This window comes from Pristiophorus japonicus, chromosome 1 (assembly GCF_044704955.1).
Source record: "Pristiophorus japonicus isolate sPriJap1 chromosome 1, sPriJap1.hap1, whole genome shotgun sequence".
Classification (NCBI taxonomy): domain Eukaryota; kingdom Metazoa; phylum Chordata; class Chondrichthyes; family Pristiophoridae; genus Pristiophorus; species Pristiophorus japonicus.
In genome coordinates, this window is record NC_091977.1 from 334662632 (window position 1) to 334685108 (window position 22477).

Consider the following 22477-nt stretch of genomic DNA (forward strand, 5'->3'; position numbering starts at 1 on the left):
ATCCGCTTTGGGTAATGCGTACTGCTCCTGTAACGAGACTCGGTTGATCGTTACCTTGTAGTCCCAGCAGATTCTGACTGCCCCATCGCATTTTAACACCAGAACAATTGGACTGGCCCACTCGTTGAACTCGACTGGCGATATGATCCCCTCTCGTTGAAGTCTGTCCAGCTCAATTTCGACTTTCTCCTGCATCGTATATGGAACCGCTCGGGCCTTGTGATGAACGGGTCATGCATCAGGGACTCGATGGATTTGCACTTTTGGCGCCTGTGAAGTTGCCGATGCCTGGCTCAAATAACGATGGGAATTGGTTTAGCACTTGGGCGCACGAGGCGTCACCCACCGAAGACAGTGCTTTGATGTCGTCCCAGTTCCATCGGATCTTTCCTAGCCAGCTTCTGCCGAACAGCGTTGGGCCATCCCCTGGTACAATCCATAGTGATAAATCATGCACAGTTCCATCGTATGATACCTTGACTGCTGCACTGCCAATGACTGGTATGAGCTCTTTGATGTAAGTGCTCAGCTTGTTGTGAACCGGGCTTAGTTTTGGCCTTTGTGCCTTGTTGCCCCATAGTTTCTCAAAAGCCTTCTGGCTCACAATTGACTGACTCACCCGTGTCCAATTCCATGGAAACTGGAATGCCGTTTAATTCGACTTTTAACATTATCGGAGGGCTTTTGGTGGTGAAGGTGTGTACCCCATAGACTTCCTCTTCAGCCTAAGGTTGAGTTGCTTCTCTTATTCGTTCAGCTTGATCTGCCACGTGGTGAGTCGCAGCATGTTTGCACATTCGCTGGAGGTGCCCCATTGTTCCGCAGCCTTTGCACACGTAGTGCTTGAATCGCCATTGATGGCCCGATGATTACCCCTGCAGCGCCAACATGGTGTTAATGGATTCGCATTCACGCCCCACAGCGGACTCTGAGTCATCTTCGGTCTGGCCTCTGCCTTGTACAGTTCTGCCTGCTGAAGACGTTATTTTATGCACAGTACTTGCCGGTAAGCTTCGATGCTGCAAAGATATTTGTTTAGTGTTTTTGTTCGTGGACATGAAAGCTTGGGCTATTGTGATGGCCTTGCTCAGTTCTAGGGATTCGGCAGACAGCAATTTGCGAAGAATGACCTCGTGGCCGATTCCAAGCACGAAAAAGTCCCACAATATTTCCCACAAAAATCCAGCAAATACGCATTGTCCCACAAAGCGTCTTAGGTCGGCGGCATAGCTCGCCACGTTCTAGCCCTCGGAGCGATGGTGCTTGTAAAAGCGATACCTGGCCATTAAGATGCTCTCCTTCGGCTTGAGGTGTTCCCGAACCAGCGTGCACAACTCTGCCTATGTCTTCTCCATTGGTTTTGTTGGTGCTAGCAGGGTTTTGATGAGGCCATATATCGTGGACCCACAAATGGTGAGGGGAATCGCCCTGCCCTTGACTTCGGTCTCTTCCGTATCCAGCTCATTGGCCACGAAGTACTGGTCAAGATGCTCAACGAAGGCTTCCCAATCATCACCCTTAACAAATCTCTCAAGAATACCAATGGCAGCCATAACCGCGTGAAAGTTCGTGATCTGTTACTCGTCACCAGTTGTTATGTTCAGAATAACTCCACAAGACTGTATACTGTTAGCTCAAACTGTTGTGACCTTGGTTTCTTTAATGTAACTCCAGAGTGAGGAAGCGGCATGATGGACTGCCTTTTATACCTGCTTGCCCGGGGTGTGCAGGTGACCCTTAGGTCTCCCACAGGTGCGCCCCCTGGTGGCAAGTCTTACACACTAGTAAAGTTTGCATACATAACATATTTCACTGGCTGCTGATATCAAGTCACCACGAGTGACTGTTGTATGCCATGTGGCTGTATGATATTTAATTCTGTCACCAGCTCATTGCGAGGTTCCCCCTCTCTCCATTACCCATTGTCAGCAGCTTTGCAATGCGGCTGAGTTCCAGGGCCTACTCCTCTGCTGAAGTGAGTGGCGTGGATACTGGAGGGCCACCCACCGGTTTGCTGTCTCTCCTGTGCTCTCTTCTCCTGCAAATAAGGAAACAAGAGACCTTTGAGTGAGAGTCATGGAATGAGTGTAAGGGATAGATGGACAACATCTGTTGAGAGTCACTATGAGGGAGATATGTGACATTGCATTAGGATGAGGGTGAGTGTGATGGAAGTTAGTAAGATGGAGATGATCAGATGGGGATGTGAGTAAGTGCATAGACAGTGAGGGATGGATGCACCTGCAAGATAGGTTGATGTGTGGAGTGATGTGCAGGAGTAAGTTTGGGAAGGCAGAGTGAGGGGTTGAAGTGATACAGAGTACGCACATCAGGATGTAGGGCAAAATGATATTGTCCGCACCTTCCCTGACCTCATATGGTCATTAAAATGTTTCCTGCACTGGATCCATGTCTGTGGCACAATACTCTTGCTGTTCACTTCCTCTGCTATCTCCAGCCATGCAGTCTTGGTATTTGCCACTGGCATCTTCCTCCCATCTGCAGAGTACACAATGTCCCTGCGGGCCCACACTCCTTAGAGTAATACATCCGAGGAGGCATCACTGAACCTGGCTTTCTGAATTTGACTCTGCATTATTCAGGCTGTACTATTATCAAAGCGTTCTACCAGCAACAAATCTCCTCTGTAATGTTCAGGCTTCCACCTTCATCGCCTTCAAGTGACATCTATCCATTGCTCCTTTAAATATCTCAGTTGAAGTTGAGTCATCCGTGATGTCATCGGACCCTCTCCAGTTAATTGATCGGAAAACCCGGATGTCTGATTCAATTGCAGAGGCTTTGTCAAAAAGCCATTGCAAAACGCACCTCTACCACTTCCGGGTTCCCGACGTGATCCATGGACCCCCACACTCATTCCGACTGTAAGGTAAAAATTCAGACCAATTCTGGGAACCACACTTTGCGAAGGACTTGAAGGCTTTGGAATGGGTACAGAAAAGATTTACTGGAATGGTTCCAGGGATGAGGGAATACCGTTATGTGGATAAACTGGAGAAGCTGACGTTGTGCTCCTTAGAGCAGAGAGGAGATCTGATAGAGGTGTATAAAATTATGAAAGGTTTAGATAGAGTAAATAAAGATAAACTGTTTCCAATAGATGAACAATTGATAACCAGAGGGCACAGATTTAAGGTGATTGGCAAATGAACCAGGGATGACATGACGGAAAACATTTTTATGCAATGAGTGGTTAGGATTTGGAATGCACTAGTGGTGCATTCCAAAGGATGGTGTTTCCGCCAACATTGGATGGTAGAAACAAATTTAATAGTCATTTTCAAAAGGGAATTAGATAAATACTTGAGATATAAAAAAGTTGTAGGGACATGGGGAAAGAGCAGGGGGGTGGGACTAATTGGATTGCTCTTCGAAAGAGCTGGTGCAGACTCGTTGGGCCGAATGGCTTCCTTCTGTGCTGTACTATTCTATGATTCTAACTTGCATAATTCTGAAATATCACCTCAGTTGAGCTCTCCACTATTCCTTTTCTTTCATTTTTTTCTTTTCTTGTCATTATTTTTCTTTCTAAGCTCGGCAGTACACTTTCATTGGCGACACTACGTCGGAAGTTAGTAAATTCCGGCCACAGTTTGAAGAGGACCTCAAAAACTGCCATCTGTGGAGTGAAATTCTTTCATGGGTTATTTCATAGTGACTGACTCATATTTAAAAAATGCCACATTATCAAATCAACCCTTTTAAAATATGTGCGGCCAGACTTTCCAATGAACATTAAATTATGTCATAAAAACATAAGAAACAAGAGCAGGAGTAGACCATACAGCCCCTCATGTCTGCTCTGCCATTCACTAAGATCATGCCTGAACTTTTACATCAACTCTACATTTCCATCCGATTCCCATATCCCTTGATTCCTTTAGTGCCCAAAAATCAATCGATCTTGAATATACTTAACCACTGAGCATGTATGGTCTCACCAAAGTCTTGCACAATTGTAGCAAGACTTCCTTACTCTTGTATTCCAACCCCCTTGCAATAAAGGCTAACATACCATTTGCATTCCTAATTGCTTGCTGTGCCTGCATGTTAATTTTCTATGATTTGTTACAAGGACATACAAATCCCTCTGAATCTCAACATTTACTAGTCTCTCACCTTTTAATAAATGTACTGCTTTTCCATTCTTCCTACCAAATTGGATACTTTCATACTTCCCCACATTATTTTTGTAGCACGTCACTAGTTGCACCCTGCCATCCTGAAAATGACCCGTTTATTCCTGCTCTCTATTCTCTGTCCTGTAATTAATCCTCAATCCATGCTAATATAATACTCCAATCCGATGAGAACATAAGATAAGAACATAAGAAATAAGAGTAGGAGTAGGCTATATGGCTCCTCGAGCTTGCGCCGCCATTTAATACGATCATGGCTGATCCGATCCTGGACTCAGATCCACTTCCCTGCACGCTCCCCATAACCTCTTATTCCCTTATCGGTTAAGAAACTGTCTATCTCTGCCTTAAATTTATTCAATGATCCAGCTTCCACAACTTTTTGAGGCAGAAAATTTCACAGATTTAAAACCCTCTGAGAGAAGAAATTGCTCCTCATCTCAGTTGTAAATGGGCGGTCCCTTATTCTAAGATTATGCCCCCTAGATCTAGTCTACCCTATCAGTGGAAACATCCTCTCTGCATCCACCTTGTCAAGCCCCCTCATAATCTTATACGTTTCGATAAGATCACCTGAATTCCAATGAGTAGAGGCCCAACCTACTCAAACTTTCCTCATGTCAACCCCCTCATCTCCGGAATCAATCTAGTGAACCTTCTCTGAATGGCCTCCAAAGCTAGTATATCCTTTCTTAAATATGGAAACCAAAACTGTATGCAGTATTCTAGGTGTGGCCTCACCAATACCCTGTACAACTGTAGCAAGACTTCCTTGCTTTTATACTCCATCCCCTTTGCAATAAAGGCCAAGATTCCATTGGCTCCTGATCACTTGTTGTACATGCTTACTATCCTATTGTGTTTCATGCACCAATACCCCCAGGTCCTGCTGTACTGCAGCACTTTGCAAATTTTCTCCATTTAAATAATAACTTGCACTTTGATTTTGTTGTCTATGCAATAAAGGTTCAAACGGAGTATTGTTTAACTCAGCAAGGTACAACCTTGCTTCTGATTTATTTGGCCCAAAGTGCCTGACTCACAAAATGGTTGGCCTTTTATACCTGAGCAGCACCATGTGCGTGCTGCTCAGTGGCCTCCAACAATGACACCATCTGGTAGCTACAAACAGCATGTACATACATGACAATACCTTCCTCTGAGATCTTATCACAGTCTTTCACAGGTTGAGACGGTCCGGTGCTTTATGCTCCTGGGTTGACCGTCTCAGTTCGATTCTGGCCTTGGGTGAATATATGGAGTCTGTTGTGGCTGGTGGCTGGATGGCTGACTTGTTGAGGGTGGCAATGGCCATGTCAGGAATTTCACGTCCATTTTTATTGAACAAGTCTGTGATGGAAATTACAGATTCACTGGTGACCCTTGAGTCCACTGAAGGCTGCTGGTAGGTTGGTTGGTCGTTAACAGTTTCTTCGCCCGACTGTTCTGGCTCGTCTGTGTGCCTCAGCTTTGTTTGATCCATGTGTTTCCTGCAAGTTTGCCCATTCTCGAGCTTAATAACAAATACTCTGTTGCCCTCCTTGGCATGACCGTACCAGCGATCCATTTGGGAACCTGACCATAATTCAACACATATACAGGATCATTAACAGAAATCTCGCGTGACACAGTTGCGCGATCATGGTACCCTTGTTGACTGTGTCTTCTGTATTCAACATGATTACTTAAATCCGGGTGTACCAGAGATAACTTGGTCTTAAGACCTCTTTTCATCCTGAGTTCAGCAGGTGAGACCCCTGTGAGTGTGTGGGGTCTTGTCCTGTAACTCAGCAGTATGCAAGACAAGCGGGTCTACAGTGACCCTTGGGTTACTCTCCTCATGCTTTGCTTGATAATTTGTACTGCACGCTCTGCTTGCCCGTTGGACGCAGGCTTGAATGGTGCTGACCTTACAAGTTTTATGCAGTTAAGTTTTACAAACTTCTGAAACTCCTGACTGGTGAACCACTGCCCATTGTCGCTCACCACTATGTCAGGCAGACCATGACATTGAGCTTCTCTATGGTTGCCGTGGACGTACTGGATGACATGATTATGCATTCTATCCATTTTAATAAGCATCCACCACCACTAAAAACATCTTGCCCAGGAAGGGACCTGCAAAATCTACATGGATCCTGGAGCAAAGTTTGGATGGCCATGACCACAGACTCAGTGATGATTCCGTTGGTGCTTTGCTGAGCTGCATACAGGTGTTGCACTGATGCACATTGCTGAGCATGCTTTCAGCTCAGAATCAATTCCTGGCCACCATTCGTGGGACCTGGCGATGGCCTTCATCATCACTATACCAGGATGTGTGCTGTGCAACTCACGCACAAACTTCTCTCTCCCTTTCAACTCGATTGCCCCACAATATACAATCTGCTTGAATAGACAGTTCGTCCTTGCGACGAATGTATGGTTTGGCCTCCTCACACATTTGCTTAGGTATGGCAGACCAATTCCCTTTGAGGATGCAACCCTTCACCACCGATAATATCGGGTCCTGGCTGGTCGAGCTCTTAACTTGTTGAGCTGTGACAGGGGTACCTTCACTCTCAAAAGCATCCATGATTAACATTAAATTTGCCGGTTGTGGCATTTCCACCTCTGGTGTGGGCAACAGCAACCGAAAATTGCTCTCTGAAAACAACGAAATGAGCGGCTTGTGATTGGTCTCTTATTCAAACCTCAGACGGAACAGGTATTGATGCATCTTTTTAACACCATGCACACACGCTAAAGCTTCTTTTTCTACCATACTGTAGGCTCTTTCTGCTTTCGACAAACTTTTGGATGCATATGCGACAGGTTGAAGTTTCCCCAACTCATTGGCTTGTTATAACACGCAACCAATTCTTTATGACGATGCGTCACAGGCCAAAACTAAATGTTTACATGGGTCATAATGTACCAGCAGCTTGTTCGAACAAAGCAGATTGGTGGCTTTCTCGAAAGCTCTGTCTTGCAATGCGTCCCACACCCAGTTGTTGCCTTTTCTCAATAGCATGTGCAGTGGTTCAAGTAAGGTGTTCAATTTAGGTAGGAAATTACCAAAGTAGTTGAGTAGACCTAGGAACGAACGCAGCTCCGTCATGTTCTGCGGCTTGGGTGCATTCTTGATGGCTTTGGTTTTCACGTCAGTAGGTCTGATGCCATCAACGGTGATTTTCCTTTGAGGAATTCGACCTCCGTTGCCATGAAGATGCACTTCGAACGTTTAAGTCTGAGTGTTACTCTGTCCAAACGCAGTAAAACCTCTTCTAGGTTGTTCAGATGTTCTTTGGAGTCATGACCGGTGATCAGGATGTCATCTTGGAACACGACAGTTCTGGGAACGGACTTCAGTAAACTTTCCATATTCCTCTGGAATATTGCTGCAGCCGAGCGAATTCCAAACGGACACATGTGGTAAATAAACAGTCCGTTGTGCGTGTTAATGCATGTAAGTCTCTTCGACGTCTCGACCAATTCCTGCGTCATATAGGCCGACGTCAAGTCCAGTTTTATGAACGACTTCCCTCCGGCTAGCGTCGCAAACAATTCATCAGCCTTTGGTAACGGGTACTGATCTTGTTTCGAAACCCTGCTGATCGTAGCCTTGTAGTCTCCATAGATTCTGACTGTGTCATCACTTTTCAGCACAGGAACAATGGGGCTGGCCCATTCATTAAATTCGACCAGTGATGTGATCCCTTCACGCTGGAGTCTGTCCAGTTCAATTTCGACCTTCTCCCTCATCATATACGGCACTGCCCGAGCTTTATGATGGACAGCTCTTGTAGCTGAGTCCACGTGGATCTGCACCTTGGCTCCCGTGAAGTTGCTGATACCCGGTTTGAACAGCGAGGGGAACTTGTTCAATACTTGAGCACATGTATCTTCCTCCGACGATAATGCCTTTATGTCGTTCCAGTCGCATCTGATTTTCTCCAACCAGCTCCTGCCGAGCAGCAGTAACTCGTCAACCGCACCGTTATACGATAAATTAATTAGTGGACTGCCAATCACCTTTATCAGTTCTTTGGTGTACGTGCACAGCTTGGCGTTAACATGGCTCAGCCTGGGCCTCACAGTCTTAGTATCCCACAGCTTATTAAATGCCCTCTCATTCGATTAACTTGCCCCTGTGTCCCATTCCATCGATACCGGTATCCCGTTAAACTTCACGTTAATCAAAATTGGTTTATTCTTGGTTATGAAAGAGTACAGTCCATACATTTTCTCCTCTGGCATCTCGGATTGCGTATCTGGATCGGTGCTAGTCTGACTCTCATCCTCCACGTGGTGTGTCGCAGCTCGCTTCCTTATCTGCGGACACTTGCGCTGGAGATACTCCACTCTCAGACAGCCTTTGCAACTATATTGCTTAAATCGGCACTGCTGGTGCCGATGATTTCCTCCACAACACCAACACGGAGAAGTCGGATACATTCCCGCTGGTGGACTTTGGGCAGCCACAGGTTTCGCGAATGCAGCCGGATAGGCCTGCCATGTTCCGCTCTGCCGAACACCGAATCAATTGCATTTACCGTACTTGATTGAGCGATCTGGATGGCCCTTTTTAAATCCAACTCTTCCACTGCCAGAAGTTTGCGCAGGATCGCCTCGTGGTTGATACCGATAACGAAGAAGTCCCGCAGCATGTCTGCCAACACCGTCCCGAACTTACACCATCCTGCTAGACGTCTCAGGTTGGCAATGAATTCTGGCTCGCTCTGGCCCTCCGATCGAACATGTGTATAAAACTTATATCTCAAGATGATGCCGTCGTCTGGCTTGAGGTGCTCCCGTACCAATGTAGACAGCTCCGCGTACGATTTCTCTGTTGGATCACTAGGCATGAGTAGATCCTTTATCAGACCATAGATCTTTGAACGCACACAGTGAGGAACATAGTGAGGATCTGCATCGTCGACTTCCCTCATTTTGTTGGCCACGAAGTACTGGTTCAAACGGCTCACAAAGTCTGCCCAATCTTCTCCCTCCACGAATTGCTCTAAAAATCCAATCATGCTCATTTTGCAAACAAAGGTTCTTGTATTCTCATCGCCAAATGTTATCTATGCAATAAAGGTACAAACTGAGTACTGTTTAACTAAGCAAGGTACAACCTTGCTTCTGCTTCATTTGGCCCAAAGTGCCTCACTCACAAAATGGCTGGCCTTTTATACCAGAGCAGCACCATGTGTGTGCTGCTCAGTGGCCTCCAACAATGACACCATCTGGTGGCTACAAACAGCATGTACATACATGACAGATTTTTTTCTGCCAAAGTGCATAACTTCACACTTTCCAACATTATACTCCATCTGCCAAATTTTTGCCCACTCACTTAGCCTGTCTATGTCCTTTTGCAGATTTTTTGTGTCCTCCTCACACATTGCTTTTCCTCCCATCTTTGAATCGTCAGCAAACTTGGCTATGTTACACTCGGTCCCTTCTTCCAAGTCATTAATATAGATTGTAAATAGTTGGGGTCCCAGCACTGATCCCTGTGGCACCCCACTAGTCACTGATTGCCAACCCGAGAATGAACCATTCATCCCGACTCTCTGTTTTCTGTTCGTTAGCCAATCCTCTATCCATGCTAATATATTATCCCCAACCCCGTGAACTTTTATCTTGTGCAGTAACCTTTTATGTGGTACCTTGTCAAATGCCTTCTGAAAGTCCAAACACACCACATCCACTGGTTCCCTTCATCCACCCTGTTCGTTACATCCTCAAAGAATTCCAGCAAATTTGTCAAACATGACTTCCCCTTCATAAATCCATGCTGACTCTGCCTGATCGAATTTTGCTTTTCCAAATGTCCTGCTACTGCTTCTTTTATAATGGACTCCAACATTTTCCCAACCACAGATGTTAGGCTAACTGGTCTATAGTTTCCTGCTTTTTGTCTGCCTCCTTTTTTAAATAGGGACGTTACATTTGTAGTTTTCCAATCTGCTGGGACCTCCCCAGAATCCAGGGAATTTTGGTAAATTACAACCAATGCATCCACAATCACTGCCGCTACTTCTCTTAAGACCCTAGGTCCAGGGGACTTATCTGCCTTTAGTCCCATTATTTACTGAGTACCACCTCCTTAGTGATTGTGATTGTGTTAAGTTCCTCCCCCCCATAGCTCCTTGACTATCCACTGTTGGGATATTGTTCGTGTCCTCTACCGTAAAGACTGATACAAAATATTTGTTCAGAGCTTCTGCCATCTCCATGGTCCCCATTACTAATTCCCCAGTCTTGTCCTCTAAAGGACCAACATTTACTTTAATCACTCTTTTCCTTTTTATATACCTATAGAAACTCTTGCTATAGAAACATAGAAAATAGGTGCAGGAGCAGGCCATTTGGCCCTTCGAGCCTGCACCAACATTCAATAAGATCATGGGCTGATCGTTCACCTCAGTACCCCTTTCCTGCTGTTTTTATATTTTGTGCTAGTTTACTTTCATAGTCTATCTTCCCTTTCTTAATCATGTTTTTAGTCATTCTTTGCTGGCTTTTACCAGCTTCGCAATCTTCTGGGCCCTAATCACGTGTAAGTCCCTCATTTGCTGCGCGCCGACCTTCGAGGGACCTTCCTCATGAATATCCTGCAGAAAGTATCGTCAGGTACCTCGGCGACCATCGGCGGCACTTTGGCCGGCACTTGGGCGGGTGGAGACCTTAACCATAGATTCTAGCATTTTCCCGACGACTGATGTCAGTGGATTTGTCAGCTTTTAGATCCATTAGTTGCTCCAGTTGTTTTACTTTACTAATATTAATTACTTTAAGTTCCTCATTCTCATTAGACCCTCGGTTCCCCACACTTTCCGATATGTTCTCCGTGTCTTCTACTGTGAAGATAAGCACAAAGAAGGGAATTTTAATCCCATAAAACGGATGGGTTGGGGTCGGGTGGGGTGTTATAGAGTTAAAAATCTGAATCCCGACCCCAACCCATCTCTAACCCGGCCACTTCCAGTTTTAACGGAGGCTGGACGGGGGTGGGCAGCCAACCCGCTCCCAGTAGGCGGGTCACCTATTTAAATATTATAATGAGGCTTCATGCCTCATGGTGATCCACAATTTCAAGTTTAATTATGGGTGGCGTGTTTCCCAGGCCTTGGGGAAACCACCAGCTAAAGGGAGGCAGGGACTGATGGATCTAGGAGGTAAGTACCTTTCCACTTAACTGCTGGATCCAGCGTTCTTGCCATGCCAAATCTTCCGTGATCGGACACCTCCCCGACCCTTCAGATCTCCCTCCGACCTCCTCCCTGAGACTTGTGAACCTCCCCTCCCCCCCCACAATGAGGCCTCTGATCTTCAATCCCCCATCTGACCTTCCGCCCTCGGGCCCTGGCCCCTGATCCCCTCTCCGGCCCCTGATCCCCTCTCCAGCCTCTGATCCCCCTCCAGCCTCCCGACCTCCCCCATACAGTCCCTGATCCCCTTCCAGTCTTCCATACTCACCCCTCCAGCCCCAGATCCCCCTTCAGACCTCTCCCATCAGCCCCTGATACACTCCATTGCCTTCCAACATCCCCGCTCTGGCCCCTGATGCACTCCCTGGCCTTCCAACCTGCCCCCTATGGTCCCCGATTCCCCTCTGGCCTTCCAAACGCTGCCCTCCAGTCCCCGATTATCCTCCAGCCTCCTCGTTCCGGCTCCGATCCCCCTCTGGCCTACCCCTTCGGCCCCAATCCTCCTCCAGCCTCTGATCAACTCTGTGGCCTGGTGTCACAGGCCTACCCGTCCGACAGCCAGTCAGCCTCTCCATCTGGCTGGCTGCAGGTGGGAAATATTGATTCCAAACTTTGGCAGAAAAAATAGAAAAGCAAATTATAATTTAAATGGAGAAAAATTGCAAAGTGCTGCAGTACAGAGGGACCTGGGGGTCCTTGTGCACAAAACACAAAAAGTTAATATGCAGGTACAGCAAATAATCAGGAAGGCAAATAGAATGTTGGCCTTTATTGCAAGGGGGATAGGATATAAAAGCAGAGAAGTCCTGCTACAACTGTACAGGGTATTGGTGAGGCCACACTAGGATACTGCGTGCAGTTTTGGTCTCCGTATTTAAGGAAGATATACTTGCATCAGAGAAGGTTCACTCGGTTGATTCCGGAGATGAGGGAGTTGACTTATGAAGATAGGCTGAGTAGGTTGAGCCTATACTCATTTGAGTTCAGAAGAATGAAAGGTGATCTTATTGAAATATATAAGATAATGAGGGGACTCGACAAGGTGGATGCAGAGATGATATTTCCACATAGGGGAAACTAAAACTAGGGTACGTAGTCTCAGAATAAGGGGCGGCCCTCTTAAAACTGAGATGAGGAGGGATTTCTTCTCTCAGAGGGTTGTAAATCTATGGAATTCTCTGCCTCAGAGAGCTGTGGAGGCTGGGTCATTGAATATATTTAAGGCGGAGATAGACTGATTTTTGAGCGATAAGGGAATAAAGGGTTGTGGGAAGCGGGCAGCAAAGTGGAGCTGAGTCCATGATCAGATCAGCCATGGTCTTATTAAATGGCGGAGCAGGCTCGGGGGACCAAATGGCCTACTCCTACTCCTATTTCTTATGTTCTTATGTTCTTATACTAATCAGATCCTGCTGTTAAATTTGGCAGGGCCTGCGGGAAACCTATTCTCCCATGTTTTCCGAGCATTTCCAGCCCCTCACCACCCCGCTCCTTACCCACCTCCAAATTAAAATTCTGTCCAAAATATTTGTTTAATGTCTCTCCCATTTCCTTATTTCCCAGTATAATTTATCCTGTCTCTGCCTCGAAGGGGCCCACATTTTACTTCCACTAATCTCTTTCTTTTCTCATACTTGTAAAAACTCTTACAAAAAATCTGTTTTTATATTTCTTGCTAGTTTACTCTCATATTCTACTTTGTCCCTCTTGATCACTTTCTTGGTCATCCTTTCCTGATTTTTAAAACCTTCAGAATCTTCAGGCTTACTGCTCTTTTTGGCAACATTGTAAGCTTCTTCTTTTAATCTAATACAATCTCTACCTTCTCTAGTTAGTTTATTATATCCTACATTGAGCAGGTAAAATAATTTCCCATCGGGAACTGATTAGCACCAATACCCAAACACACCCTGACAAGTTGTGTTTTAAAACTGTATCCACTGGACATGCAGGCGTTCTGTTCTCAGTGAGCTCGGAGGTTGAAGAAAAGTTATGCAACCAATTTAACGACTGGAAGGACTTCCCATCTTGCTCTTCCACTGGTAATATCCATATTGCTCGCAAAATGTTACGAGGTCATCTTATTGAGCTCCTTTACATTTTTTTCTTCACATACCTGTGCTTCTCTGAAGATATATGGTCCCTGCTCTTGCCTGTAATTAATAATTTCATATGCATATTCTGGTGGAATATTGATCTGCAGAGTTGGTGGGATGTTGGAATTGATGAAGCAACTAATGATGGCAGTGATCTTATTCTGCATGCTCTCCTTGCTAGCATGAGAATGGTACATGTCCTGAACGAAAAAGAAGCACAGAAAAAAGGTCTATATTATTTTCTGTGCCATTTAGACTGCAGAAATTAGTATTCAGTCAGACAGATGCAAATCAAAAATATGCATACAGACCAACACAAACTCAAACACAACTTACACAGACACACACGCACATTTTTGCCAGTGGCATTCTTTGTTAGAGTATTTTATGTAAGTTAAATATTTGACTCATTTGAAAGTAGTTTTGAATTATTAGTTACTTAAAAAAAAATCAGATCCTGTTCTTTATTTACCTTGTATTTTTGAACCTCAAGCCAGAAGATCACATTATTTTCCATCAATTCTCCCTTCAGTGACAGATAATGCTGAAATTGGAGAGCTGTTACTGGATTTAGCAAGGCTTTACGGAATGCAATGATTTCTTTTGATGAGGAAACAAATTTGTTATCCAGGATCTGTTGGAAACATTAATGTTTGGAATCACTGACATCATCTGTATTTTCACAAACCATTAGAAGAGAAGTGAAGCATTAAAAACTTTGGGATGCTGGTGTTTTCAAGCTTCTGCAGTTTTCTTGCCAAGGCCCAATGAAGGCTCAGTACCATTGGTCCAATAGCCTTTGGTGAGGAAAACGAGATGGTGGCTTTACAGAGGCTGAGATTTCAGGTGAGAGGTTCAAATTTTCACCATCTGAACTTCATAAAATGAACAAAGTTCAGAAATTTTGGAATTTGAATCCCATCTCTATTCAGACCCATAAACTCTTTCTAATTTCAAGTGAAAGTTACAGCTCATTTGTGTCCAATATTACCTTCTCGTTGCTTCGCTGTAAAGAAATAAATACGTTAACCTATGTTAATGTGTTCACAGCTTTTATCACTCTTTCCTCATCAAAAAAATATATTTTCAAGGTCTGTCATTGGCAACAATTCCCCAGTTGAAAAGCTAGTGCATAAGTGGCCACATTCTTTCATAAAGTATGCATTTATGAGTCACACAAAACAGGATCATTTGTAAAACACTCAGGCCTAGAAATTCAATAAAGCCCGAGAATGGGCGGTGCCATTGCAGGGCAAGACTTGCTTGCGCCAGTAAAAAGACTGCAGGCAGCGCCGTTGTTTTGGTGCTGCCTGATGATTTTAATGATTGGAGTGCACAGCCTAGCGAGGACCGCACTGCCTCGGTGTGTGCACTCAGCAGGAGGCTCAATGTAGTGTGGCTATGTTTTTTTCTTAAAGCAAGGCTGACATTTTAGAAAGCAGTCTCGGACCCTTAGAGCTCAACTGCCTTCTGAAAAAAACATTAAAAATCAAACCAAACCAAGCAGTCTTCAGCTCCTAAAGCTGAACTGTCTTCTGCACGTAAAAATGGTTCAGCACGAACAACAGGCCAGGGAAAGAGCACCCAGGGTCTCGCCGCAGCACTCCAGCTTTGTGCAGGAGGTCAACTTTGGAAGAGAGGTCCTCTAACCACAGGGGCCAGGAGGCCCTCTAGAAAGAACGATGTGGGACCACATCACTGAGGCCGTCACTACCAGCAGTGTTACCCCCAGGACCTGGCTCCAGTGGCCAAAGTAGTTTCATGACCTCAGACGAGTGGTCAATATCAGTCAAAAGCCGTCTCCTACCAACTGCTCACTGTTCAATGCATGACCTTCCCGCCCATCACTCATCCTACCTACAATCTGTACCTAACACGAGGCAGACCTCATATTCCTAGCTTCACCTCACCCCCTTGGAAGTGACAATGCTGGACATTTTTTGCAGGGGCATGGCTGAGCACTTGGCAGCGATGGGGCTGAAAGAATACAAGATGCAGGTATCAACAAACGTTATCCTACTTCTCATGTCCCACTTTCCCCTATTCCCACAATATCTTCTGATATACAAGACGCGCATGGTGTAAGCATGCAGCTCTTGCTTTATCGCTCTCCCCTCACAACTCTACCATTTTGCCTTTCTCATTTCAGACACCCAAGAAATCCAGCCTGCCCAGCCAGAAGAAAATGAAAAAGAAAAGGAAAAAGAATGATAATAATAAACATCATTCGATTTGATACTCCCAGTCACCAGCTCCTGCAAGGCCATTTGCGGTGTCTCCCACTGAAAGTCAGCAGCCTTCCACCAGCCATGCTGCAGCCACTGGGGTAGTACTGCGTGTCATAAGTAGAATAGGCAAAGGCACACACGACAGTCACTGAGGGAATGCACATGCTGATGAGTTGATTTCTTGATGTCATTTTGGATGGATCGATGTATAAAGTTGGATTGGAAAGTTTACTTTGTGGTGACTTTTATTTCAGCATTGTGGCCAAGAGGATGCTGAGATGGTCAGTAACAGAGGGAAGGTAAGGTGTGGGACAAATGCTGAAAGTGGATTTGGGGTTGTGTTCATTGGTACCACAGGTGGATGATTCCATTCCGGATATCCCGGTCAGAAAGGGGCTGTCTGGATTGCATCCATCCTTCTGCTTCTCCTTCTTCTGCTTCCTCCTCTTCTGTGTCTTCCTCTTCCCTCTGCGAGCAGCTTGTTACATTTGCTGCCTCTGCTTCATCTCCATATGCCTCCCAGGACTGTGAGCGATTGGACTTCTCAGAGGAAAATACTGTGGATGCTGGAAATCTGAAATAAGAGCAGAAAATGCTGGAAATACTCAGTAGGTCAGACAGTATCTCGAGCCAAGACGTGAATTCTGTACCTCTCTCCACAGATGCTGCCTGACCTGCTGAGTATTTCCAGCATTTTCTGTCTTCGTAGAGACCTTCCTTTACCAAAGCCTTGCAAGCATCCAGCAGCACACCCTGCACACTTTAACAACTTTTTAGATGTGTTGCACCAAGCTATTACTTCAACAAAATATTTTTTTAAACTCCAAAATTGCAATCGAAACTTATCTAAAAGAATAACTTATCCCTTTAAGAAGGGCAGACAGCGTCTCTTCAGTACTGTGAGATCCGTGCATGGTTAGGAGAGGGTGCTATGGCACGTGGTGACAACGAAAAATGCAGTCATGCGTCAAATCAGGCGTTGTATCCCGATTGACGCCACAATCTGCACAATTTAATTTGGGATGCGAGCGTTGGCATTAGGCAGCGCTATGAAGCTCACCAAAATGATGGCCATCGTGTCCCACACTGGAAGCGGGTGGAAGTGAGGCAGCCGCCAATTTTAGCAGAAATATGCTGCCAACCATCGGTGGTAATGTAGGGAATTTATAGATCAAAGACTTAGGCTGCGATTTTTCCTACTGCGTCAGGAGCGAGGCGGGCGAATTCGGGTGGAGACTGGAAACCCGCTCCTGTTTTTATCCGGCTCTCTCCAAATGATTTTGTGTTGATAGGACTTGCTAAGCGAGGTTCCCGGCCAATTTAAAGGAAGTGGGTCTGATGATGTCATTTGATGACGCGTCATCAGCTGGTTTCCTTAAAGAGACCATGCCCACATTCATTTTGACAGTTATGCTGTCAGTGTTCTGCAGCATTGAGGTGCTGCAAACACAGACAAGCACTGCAGAAAGGTGCACGGCTGCACCCAGGTTCTCCCATCAATCCCTCCAGATGCTTATGGAGGGAGTCACAACATACAAGGAGGTCCTCTTCCCTTCCAATGGGCAGAAGAAACCTCTCTAGGACAGTAACACAGCCTGGTTGCACATTGTACAGGAGGACACAAGCAGGGATATTGTCAGGAGGACTTGGCTACAGTGGCGCAAACCTTTCAATGATCTCAGTAGATCACGAAACGTTACTGCAAAGCCACACTTAACCTCATCCTGCTGTGCCACTCATCACATCCCCATCACTCTGCTTTCCTGGAGTGTATAAGGGATGGTTTTCAAGACCAATATGTCGAGGAACCAACCAGAGAGCTGGCCACCCTAGACTGGGTGTTGTGTAATGAGAGAGGATTAATTAGCAATCTTGTTGTGCAAGGCCCCTTGGGGAAGAATGACTATAATATGGTAGAATTCTTTATTAAGATGGAGAGTGACACAGTTAATTCAGAGACTAGGGTCCTGAACTTAAAGAAAGGTAATTTCAATGGTATGTGATGTGAATTGGCTAGGATAGACTGGCGAATGATACTTAAAGGGTTGATGGTGGATAGGCAATGGCAAACATTTAAAGATCACATGGATGAACAACAACAATTGTACATCCCTATCTGGCATAAAAATAAAACGGGGAAGCTGGTTCAACCGTGGCTTACAAGGGAAATTAAGGATAGTATTAAATCTAAGGAAGAGGCATATAAATTGGCCAGAAAAAGCAGCAAACCTGAGGACTGGGAGAAATTTAGAATTCAGCAGAGGAGGACAAAGGGTTTAATTAGGAGGGGGAAAATAAAGTATGAGAGGAAGTTTGCTGGGAATATAAAAACTGACTGCAAAAGCTTCTTCAGATATGGGAAGAGAAAAAGATTAGTGAAGACAAACATAGGTCCCTTGCAGTCAGATTCAGGTGAATTTATAATGGGGAACAAAGAAATGGCAGACCAGTTGAACAAATACTTCGGTTCTGTCTTCACGAAGGAAGACACAAATAACCTTCCGGAAATACTAGGGGACTGAGGGTCTAGTGAGAAGGAGGAACTGAAAGAAATGCTTATTAGGCGGGAAATTCTGTCAGGGAAATTGATGGGATTGAAGGCCGATAAATCCCCAGGGCCTGATAGTCTGCATCCCAGAGTACTTAAGGAAGTGGCCCTAGAAATAGTGGATGCATTGGTGATCATTTTCCAACAGTCTATCGACTCTGGATCAGTTTCTATGGACTGGAGGTTAGCTAATCTAACCCCACTTTTTAAAAAAGAAGGGAGAGAGAAAACGAGGAATTATAGACTGGTTAGCCTTACATCAGTAGTGGGGAAAATGTTGGAATCAATTATTAAAGATGAAATAGCAGCGCATTTGGAAAGCAGTGACAGGATCGGTCCAACTCAGCATGGATTTATGAAAGGGAAATCATGCTTGACAAATCTTCGAGAATTTTTTGAGGATGTAACTGGTAGAGTGGACAAGGGAAAACCAGTGGATGTGGTGCATTTGGACTTTCAAAAGGCTTTTGACAAGGTCCCACACAAGAGATTAGTGTGCAAAATTAAAGCACATAGTATTGGGGGTAATGTACTGACGTGGATAGAGAACTGGTTGGCAGACAGGAAGCAGAGAGTCGGGATAAATGAGTCCTTTTCAGAATGGCAGGCAGTGATTAGTGGGGTGCCGCAGGGCTCAGTGCTGGGACCCCAGTTATTTACAATATACATTAATGATTTAGATGAAGGAATTGAGTGTAATATCTCCAAGTTTGCAGATGACACTAAGCTGGGTGGCGGTGTGAGCTGTGAGGAGGATGCTAAGAGGCTGCAGGGTGTCTTGGACAGGTTAGGTGAGTGCGCAAATGCATAACAAATGCAGTATAATGTGGATAAATGTGAGGTTATCCACTTTTGTGGCAAAAACACGAAGGCAGAATATTATCTGAATGTCGGCAGATTAGGAAAAGGGGAGGTGCAACGAGACCTGGGTGTCATGGTACATCAGTCATTGAAAGTTGGCATGCAGGTACAGCAGGCGGTGAAGAAGGCAAATGGTATGTTGGCCTTCATAGCTAGGGGATTTGAGTATAGTAGCAGGGAGGTCTTATTGCAGTTGTACAGGGCCTTGGTGAAGCCTCACCTGGAATATTGTGTTCAGTTTTGGTCTCCTAATCTGAGGAAGGACGTTCTTGCTATTGAGGGAGTGCAGCGAACGTTCACCAGACTGATTACCGGGATGGCAGGACTTACATATGAGGAGAGACTGGATTGACTGGGCCTGTATTCATTGGAGTTTAGAAAGATGAGAGGGGATCTCATAGAAACATATAAAATTCTGACGGGACTGGACAAGTTAGATGCTGGAAGAATGTTCCCAATGTTGGGGAAGTCCAGAACCAGGGGACACAGACTAAGGATAAGGGGTAAGTCATTTAGGACTCAGATGAGTAGAAACTTCTTTACTCAGAGAGTTGTTAACCTGTGGAATTCTCTACCGCAGAGAGTTGTTGATGCCAGTTCATTGGATATATTCAAGAGGGAGTTAGATACGGCCCTTACGGCTAAAGGGATCAAGGTGTATGGAGAGAAAGCAGGAAAGGGGTACTGAGGGAATGATCTTATTGAATGGTGGTGCAGGCTGGGAGGGCCGAATGGCCTACTCCTGCATATATTTTCTATGTTTCTAAGTTTCTATGTTTCTATCCATGCTAATATATTACCCCCAACCCCATGAAATTTTATCTTGTGCAGTAACCTTTTATGTGGCACCTTGTCAAATACCTTCTGGAAGTCCAAATACACCACATCCACTGGTTCCCCTTTATCCACCCTGTTCGTTACATCCTCAAAGAACTCCAGCAAATTTGTCAAACCTGATTTCCCCTTCATAAATCCATACTGACTCTACCTAACCGAATTTTGCTTTTCCAAATGTCCTGCTACTGATTCTTTAAGAATGGGCTCCAACATTTTCCCAACGACAGATGTTAGGCTAACTGGTCTATAGTTTCCTGCTTTTTGTCTGCTTCCTTTTTTGAATCGGGGTGTTACATTTGCAGTTCTCTAATCTGCTGGCACCTCCCCAGAATCCAGGGAATTTTGGTAAATTACAACCAATGCATCCACAGTCCCTGCCGTTACTTCTCTTAAGACCCTAGGACGCAAGCCATCAGGTCCAGGGGATTTATCTGCCTTTAGTCTCATTATCTTACTGAGTACCACCTCCTTGGTGATTGTGATTGTGTTAAGTTCCTCCCCCCCGCCATAGCTCTAGACTATCCACTGTTGGAATATTGTTCGTGTCCTCTACCGTAAAGACTGATACAAAATATTTGTTTAGAATTTCTGCCATCTCCATGTTCCCCATTACTAATTCCCGGTCATGTCCTCTAAGGGAGCAAATTTTACTTTAGCAACCCTTTTCCTTTTTATGTACCTACAGAAACCCTTGCTATCTGTTTTTATATTTTGTGCTAGATTACTTCCCTTTCTTAATAATTTTTTTAGTCATTCGTTGCTGACTTTTAAAAGCTTCCCAGTCTTCTGTTCTCTCACTAGTTTTGGCCACTGTGTAAGCCCTTGTTTTTAATTGGATACTGTCCTTTATTTCTTTAGTTAGCCACAGATGGCTATCTTTTCTCTTACACCCTTTCCTCCTCACTGGAATATATTTTTGTTGAGATTTGTGAAATATCTCCTTAAATGTACACAACTGTTCATCAACCGTCCTACACTTTAATAATCCATTTTCCCAGTCCACTTTACCCAACTCTGCGCTCATACCTTCAAAGTCTCCTTTATTTAAGCTTCATATGCTTACATTGTGGGCTGCCCTGACCTGTTTGAGAACACCACCGCAGGTCGGGGCTATAAATAGAGCTGGAGCACCAGGCCCTGGAACATCGTGGGTGAAGGTGCGGTGAATGAGGGTACGGGGCCCAGAAGAGCCCACGGCCTAGGGGTAGCACGGGCCTGCCCACACTACGATATGCGTGCGCACTAGGTCCGTACAGCAGAGCAAGTCTCCAGTCATCCTGGTTCAACCCTTGCCACTGGATAAAGGCCTAGCTTTGTCAAGCCTGTGTGGTGGCTGATGTGCACTCACACTCACCCTCATCCTTGTCCAATCATACCAACTAACAATACCAAGGGTAGGCACTTGGGTCTTTTAGTCAATGTTCATGTAAAGTTTTTGTTAATGTGTTGTCAAACATTGAAATCTTTATTTTCAACACTTTGTGTTCTTGGACAGATTTGTGTGCACCTGTGGAAGTAGCTTAGTGAGTTGCAATGAATGGTGACACATTAGGGTACCCCCCACCTCCGCAATGGTGATGAGTGTGAAAGGAATGGTTTAGGCATTGCAGGGGTGCTTTATGTTGCTGGTGTGGGGTGGTACCAACTTGGCACATCATGTGGCAGCCAGGGTGTACAGTGTCAAGTGAAGTAAATCTGGCCATGGTGAGGCCATACCTGGCGTCCTGGGCAGCAATGTGCTCGGGTGCAGATGCTCTGTGTCCTATGCAGCATCAGGTGTTTGCGGAGAAGGTTGGTGTTGTTGTTGATGTTGCTGGTGTGCCTGGTGATGTAGGTGTTGGGGCTGACCGTAGTGAGGACCAAGGTGATATTTTTTTAAGGGCGCTGATGCTGATGGAATAGATGGCAGCTGAAGTTGAGATGACAGAAGCGATTTGTCAATGGCGAGAGTGGTTGCTGCAAGGAGATGACACTGGATAAAGAGTTCACTGCAAACACTTCAAACCTCCATAAATCTGAAAAAATTATAAATCCTGAATGCTCTTGCTTTTCGGATTGGAAATTGAACAGCTATGAAATGGTAGCTTTTATACCACTTTTGCAGCTGTCAACTATTCACAGCAATGGAGAGTCATTGAGAACCTGACACGCTTATCTGACTTCATCTCCGAGCACTAGGAACCTCGTGAAAAAGTTGAAAAAATCGTTAGGACCTGCTAAAATGCTGCTTAAATACCTTCGAGCAACTTTTTAAGTTTCTCAATTGCCTGATCCGCTGCTTCGTGTCGGGTCTGCAAACCGCAGGCAGAGCTGGCATTTGGGAAATTAACAAGGAGGTGTGCTCAGAGTGGGATACTGCCCCACTGTCAATCTTTTAGATTTCAACGGCAGACCCGCCTGTAAACCTGCGCTCTGAGCGCTGGCAAGATTCTGGCCTTAGTGTTGCAAATTAAGGCCTGTTGATGTTGAGACTTTGGCTTGAGTCGGGCCAAATGTTTTGAAGTGAGACAGATGTGGATAGCATTCCATTACTTTTGATCTAAATTAT

At 45.1% G+C, this 22477-nt stretch overlaps 1 protein-coding gene across 1 annotated transcript in view; it reads right to left on the reverse strand.

The window, feature by feature from the left end:
- Positions 1-2654: 2654 nt before the first annotated feature.
- LOC139264685 (regulator of G-protein signaling 22-like) overlaps positions 2655-22477 on the reverse strand; it is a 425112-nt gene continuing 405289 nt past the window's right edge. Inside the window, exons 23-26 of the mRNA XM_070881635.1 lie at positions 13928-14089; positions 13476-13655; positions 3463-3640; positions 2655-2782 (exon numbers count right to left, since the gene is read on the reverse strand). Of these exons, the coding sequence (XP_070737736.1) occupies positions 2655-2782; positions 3463-3640; positions 13476-13655; positions 13928-14089 (648 nt within the window). The remainder of the gene's footprint in view (positions 2783-3462; positions 3641-13475; positions 13656-13927; positions 14090-22477) is intronic.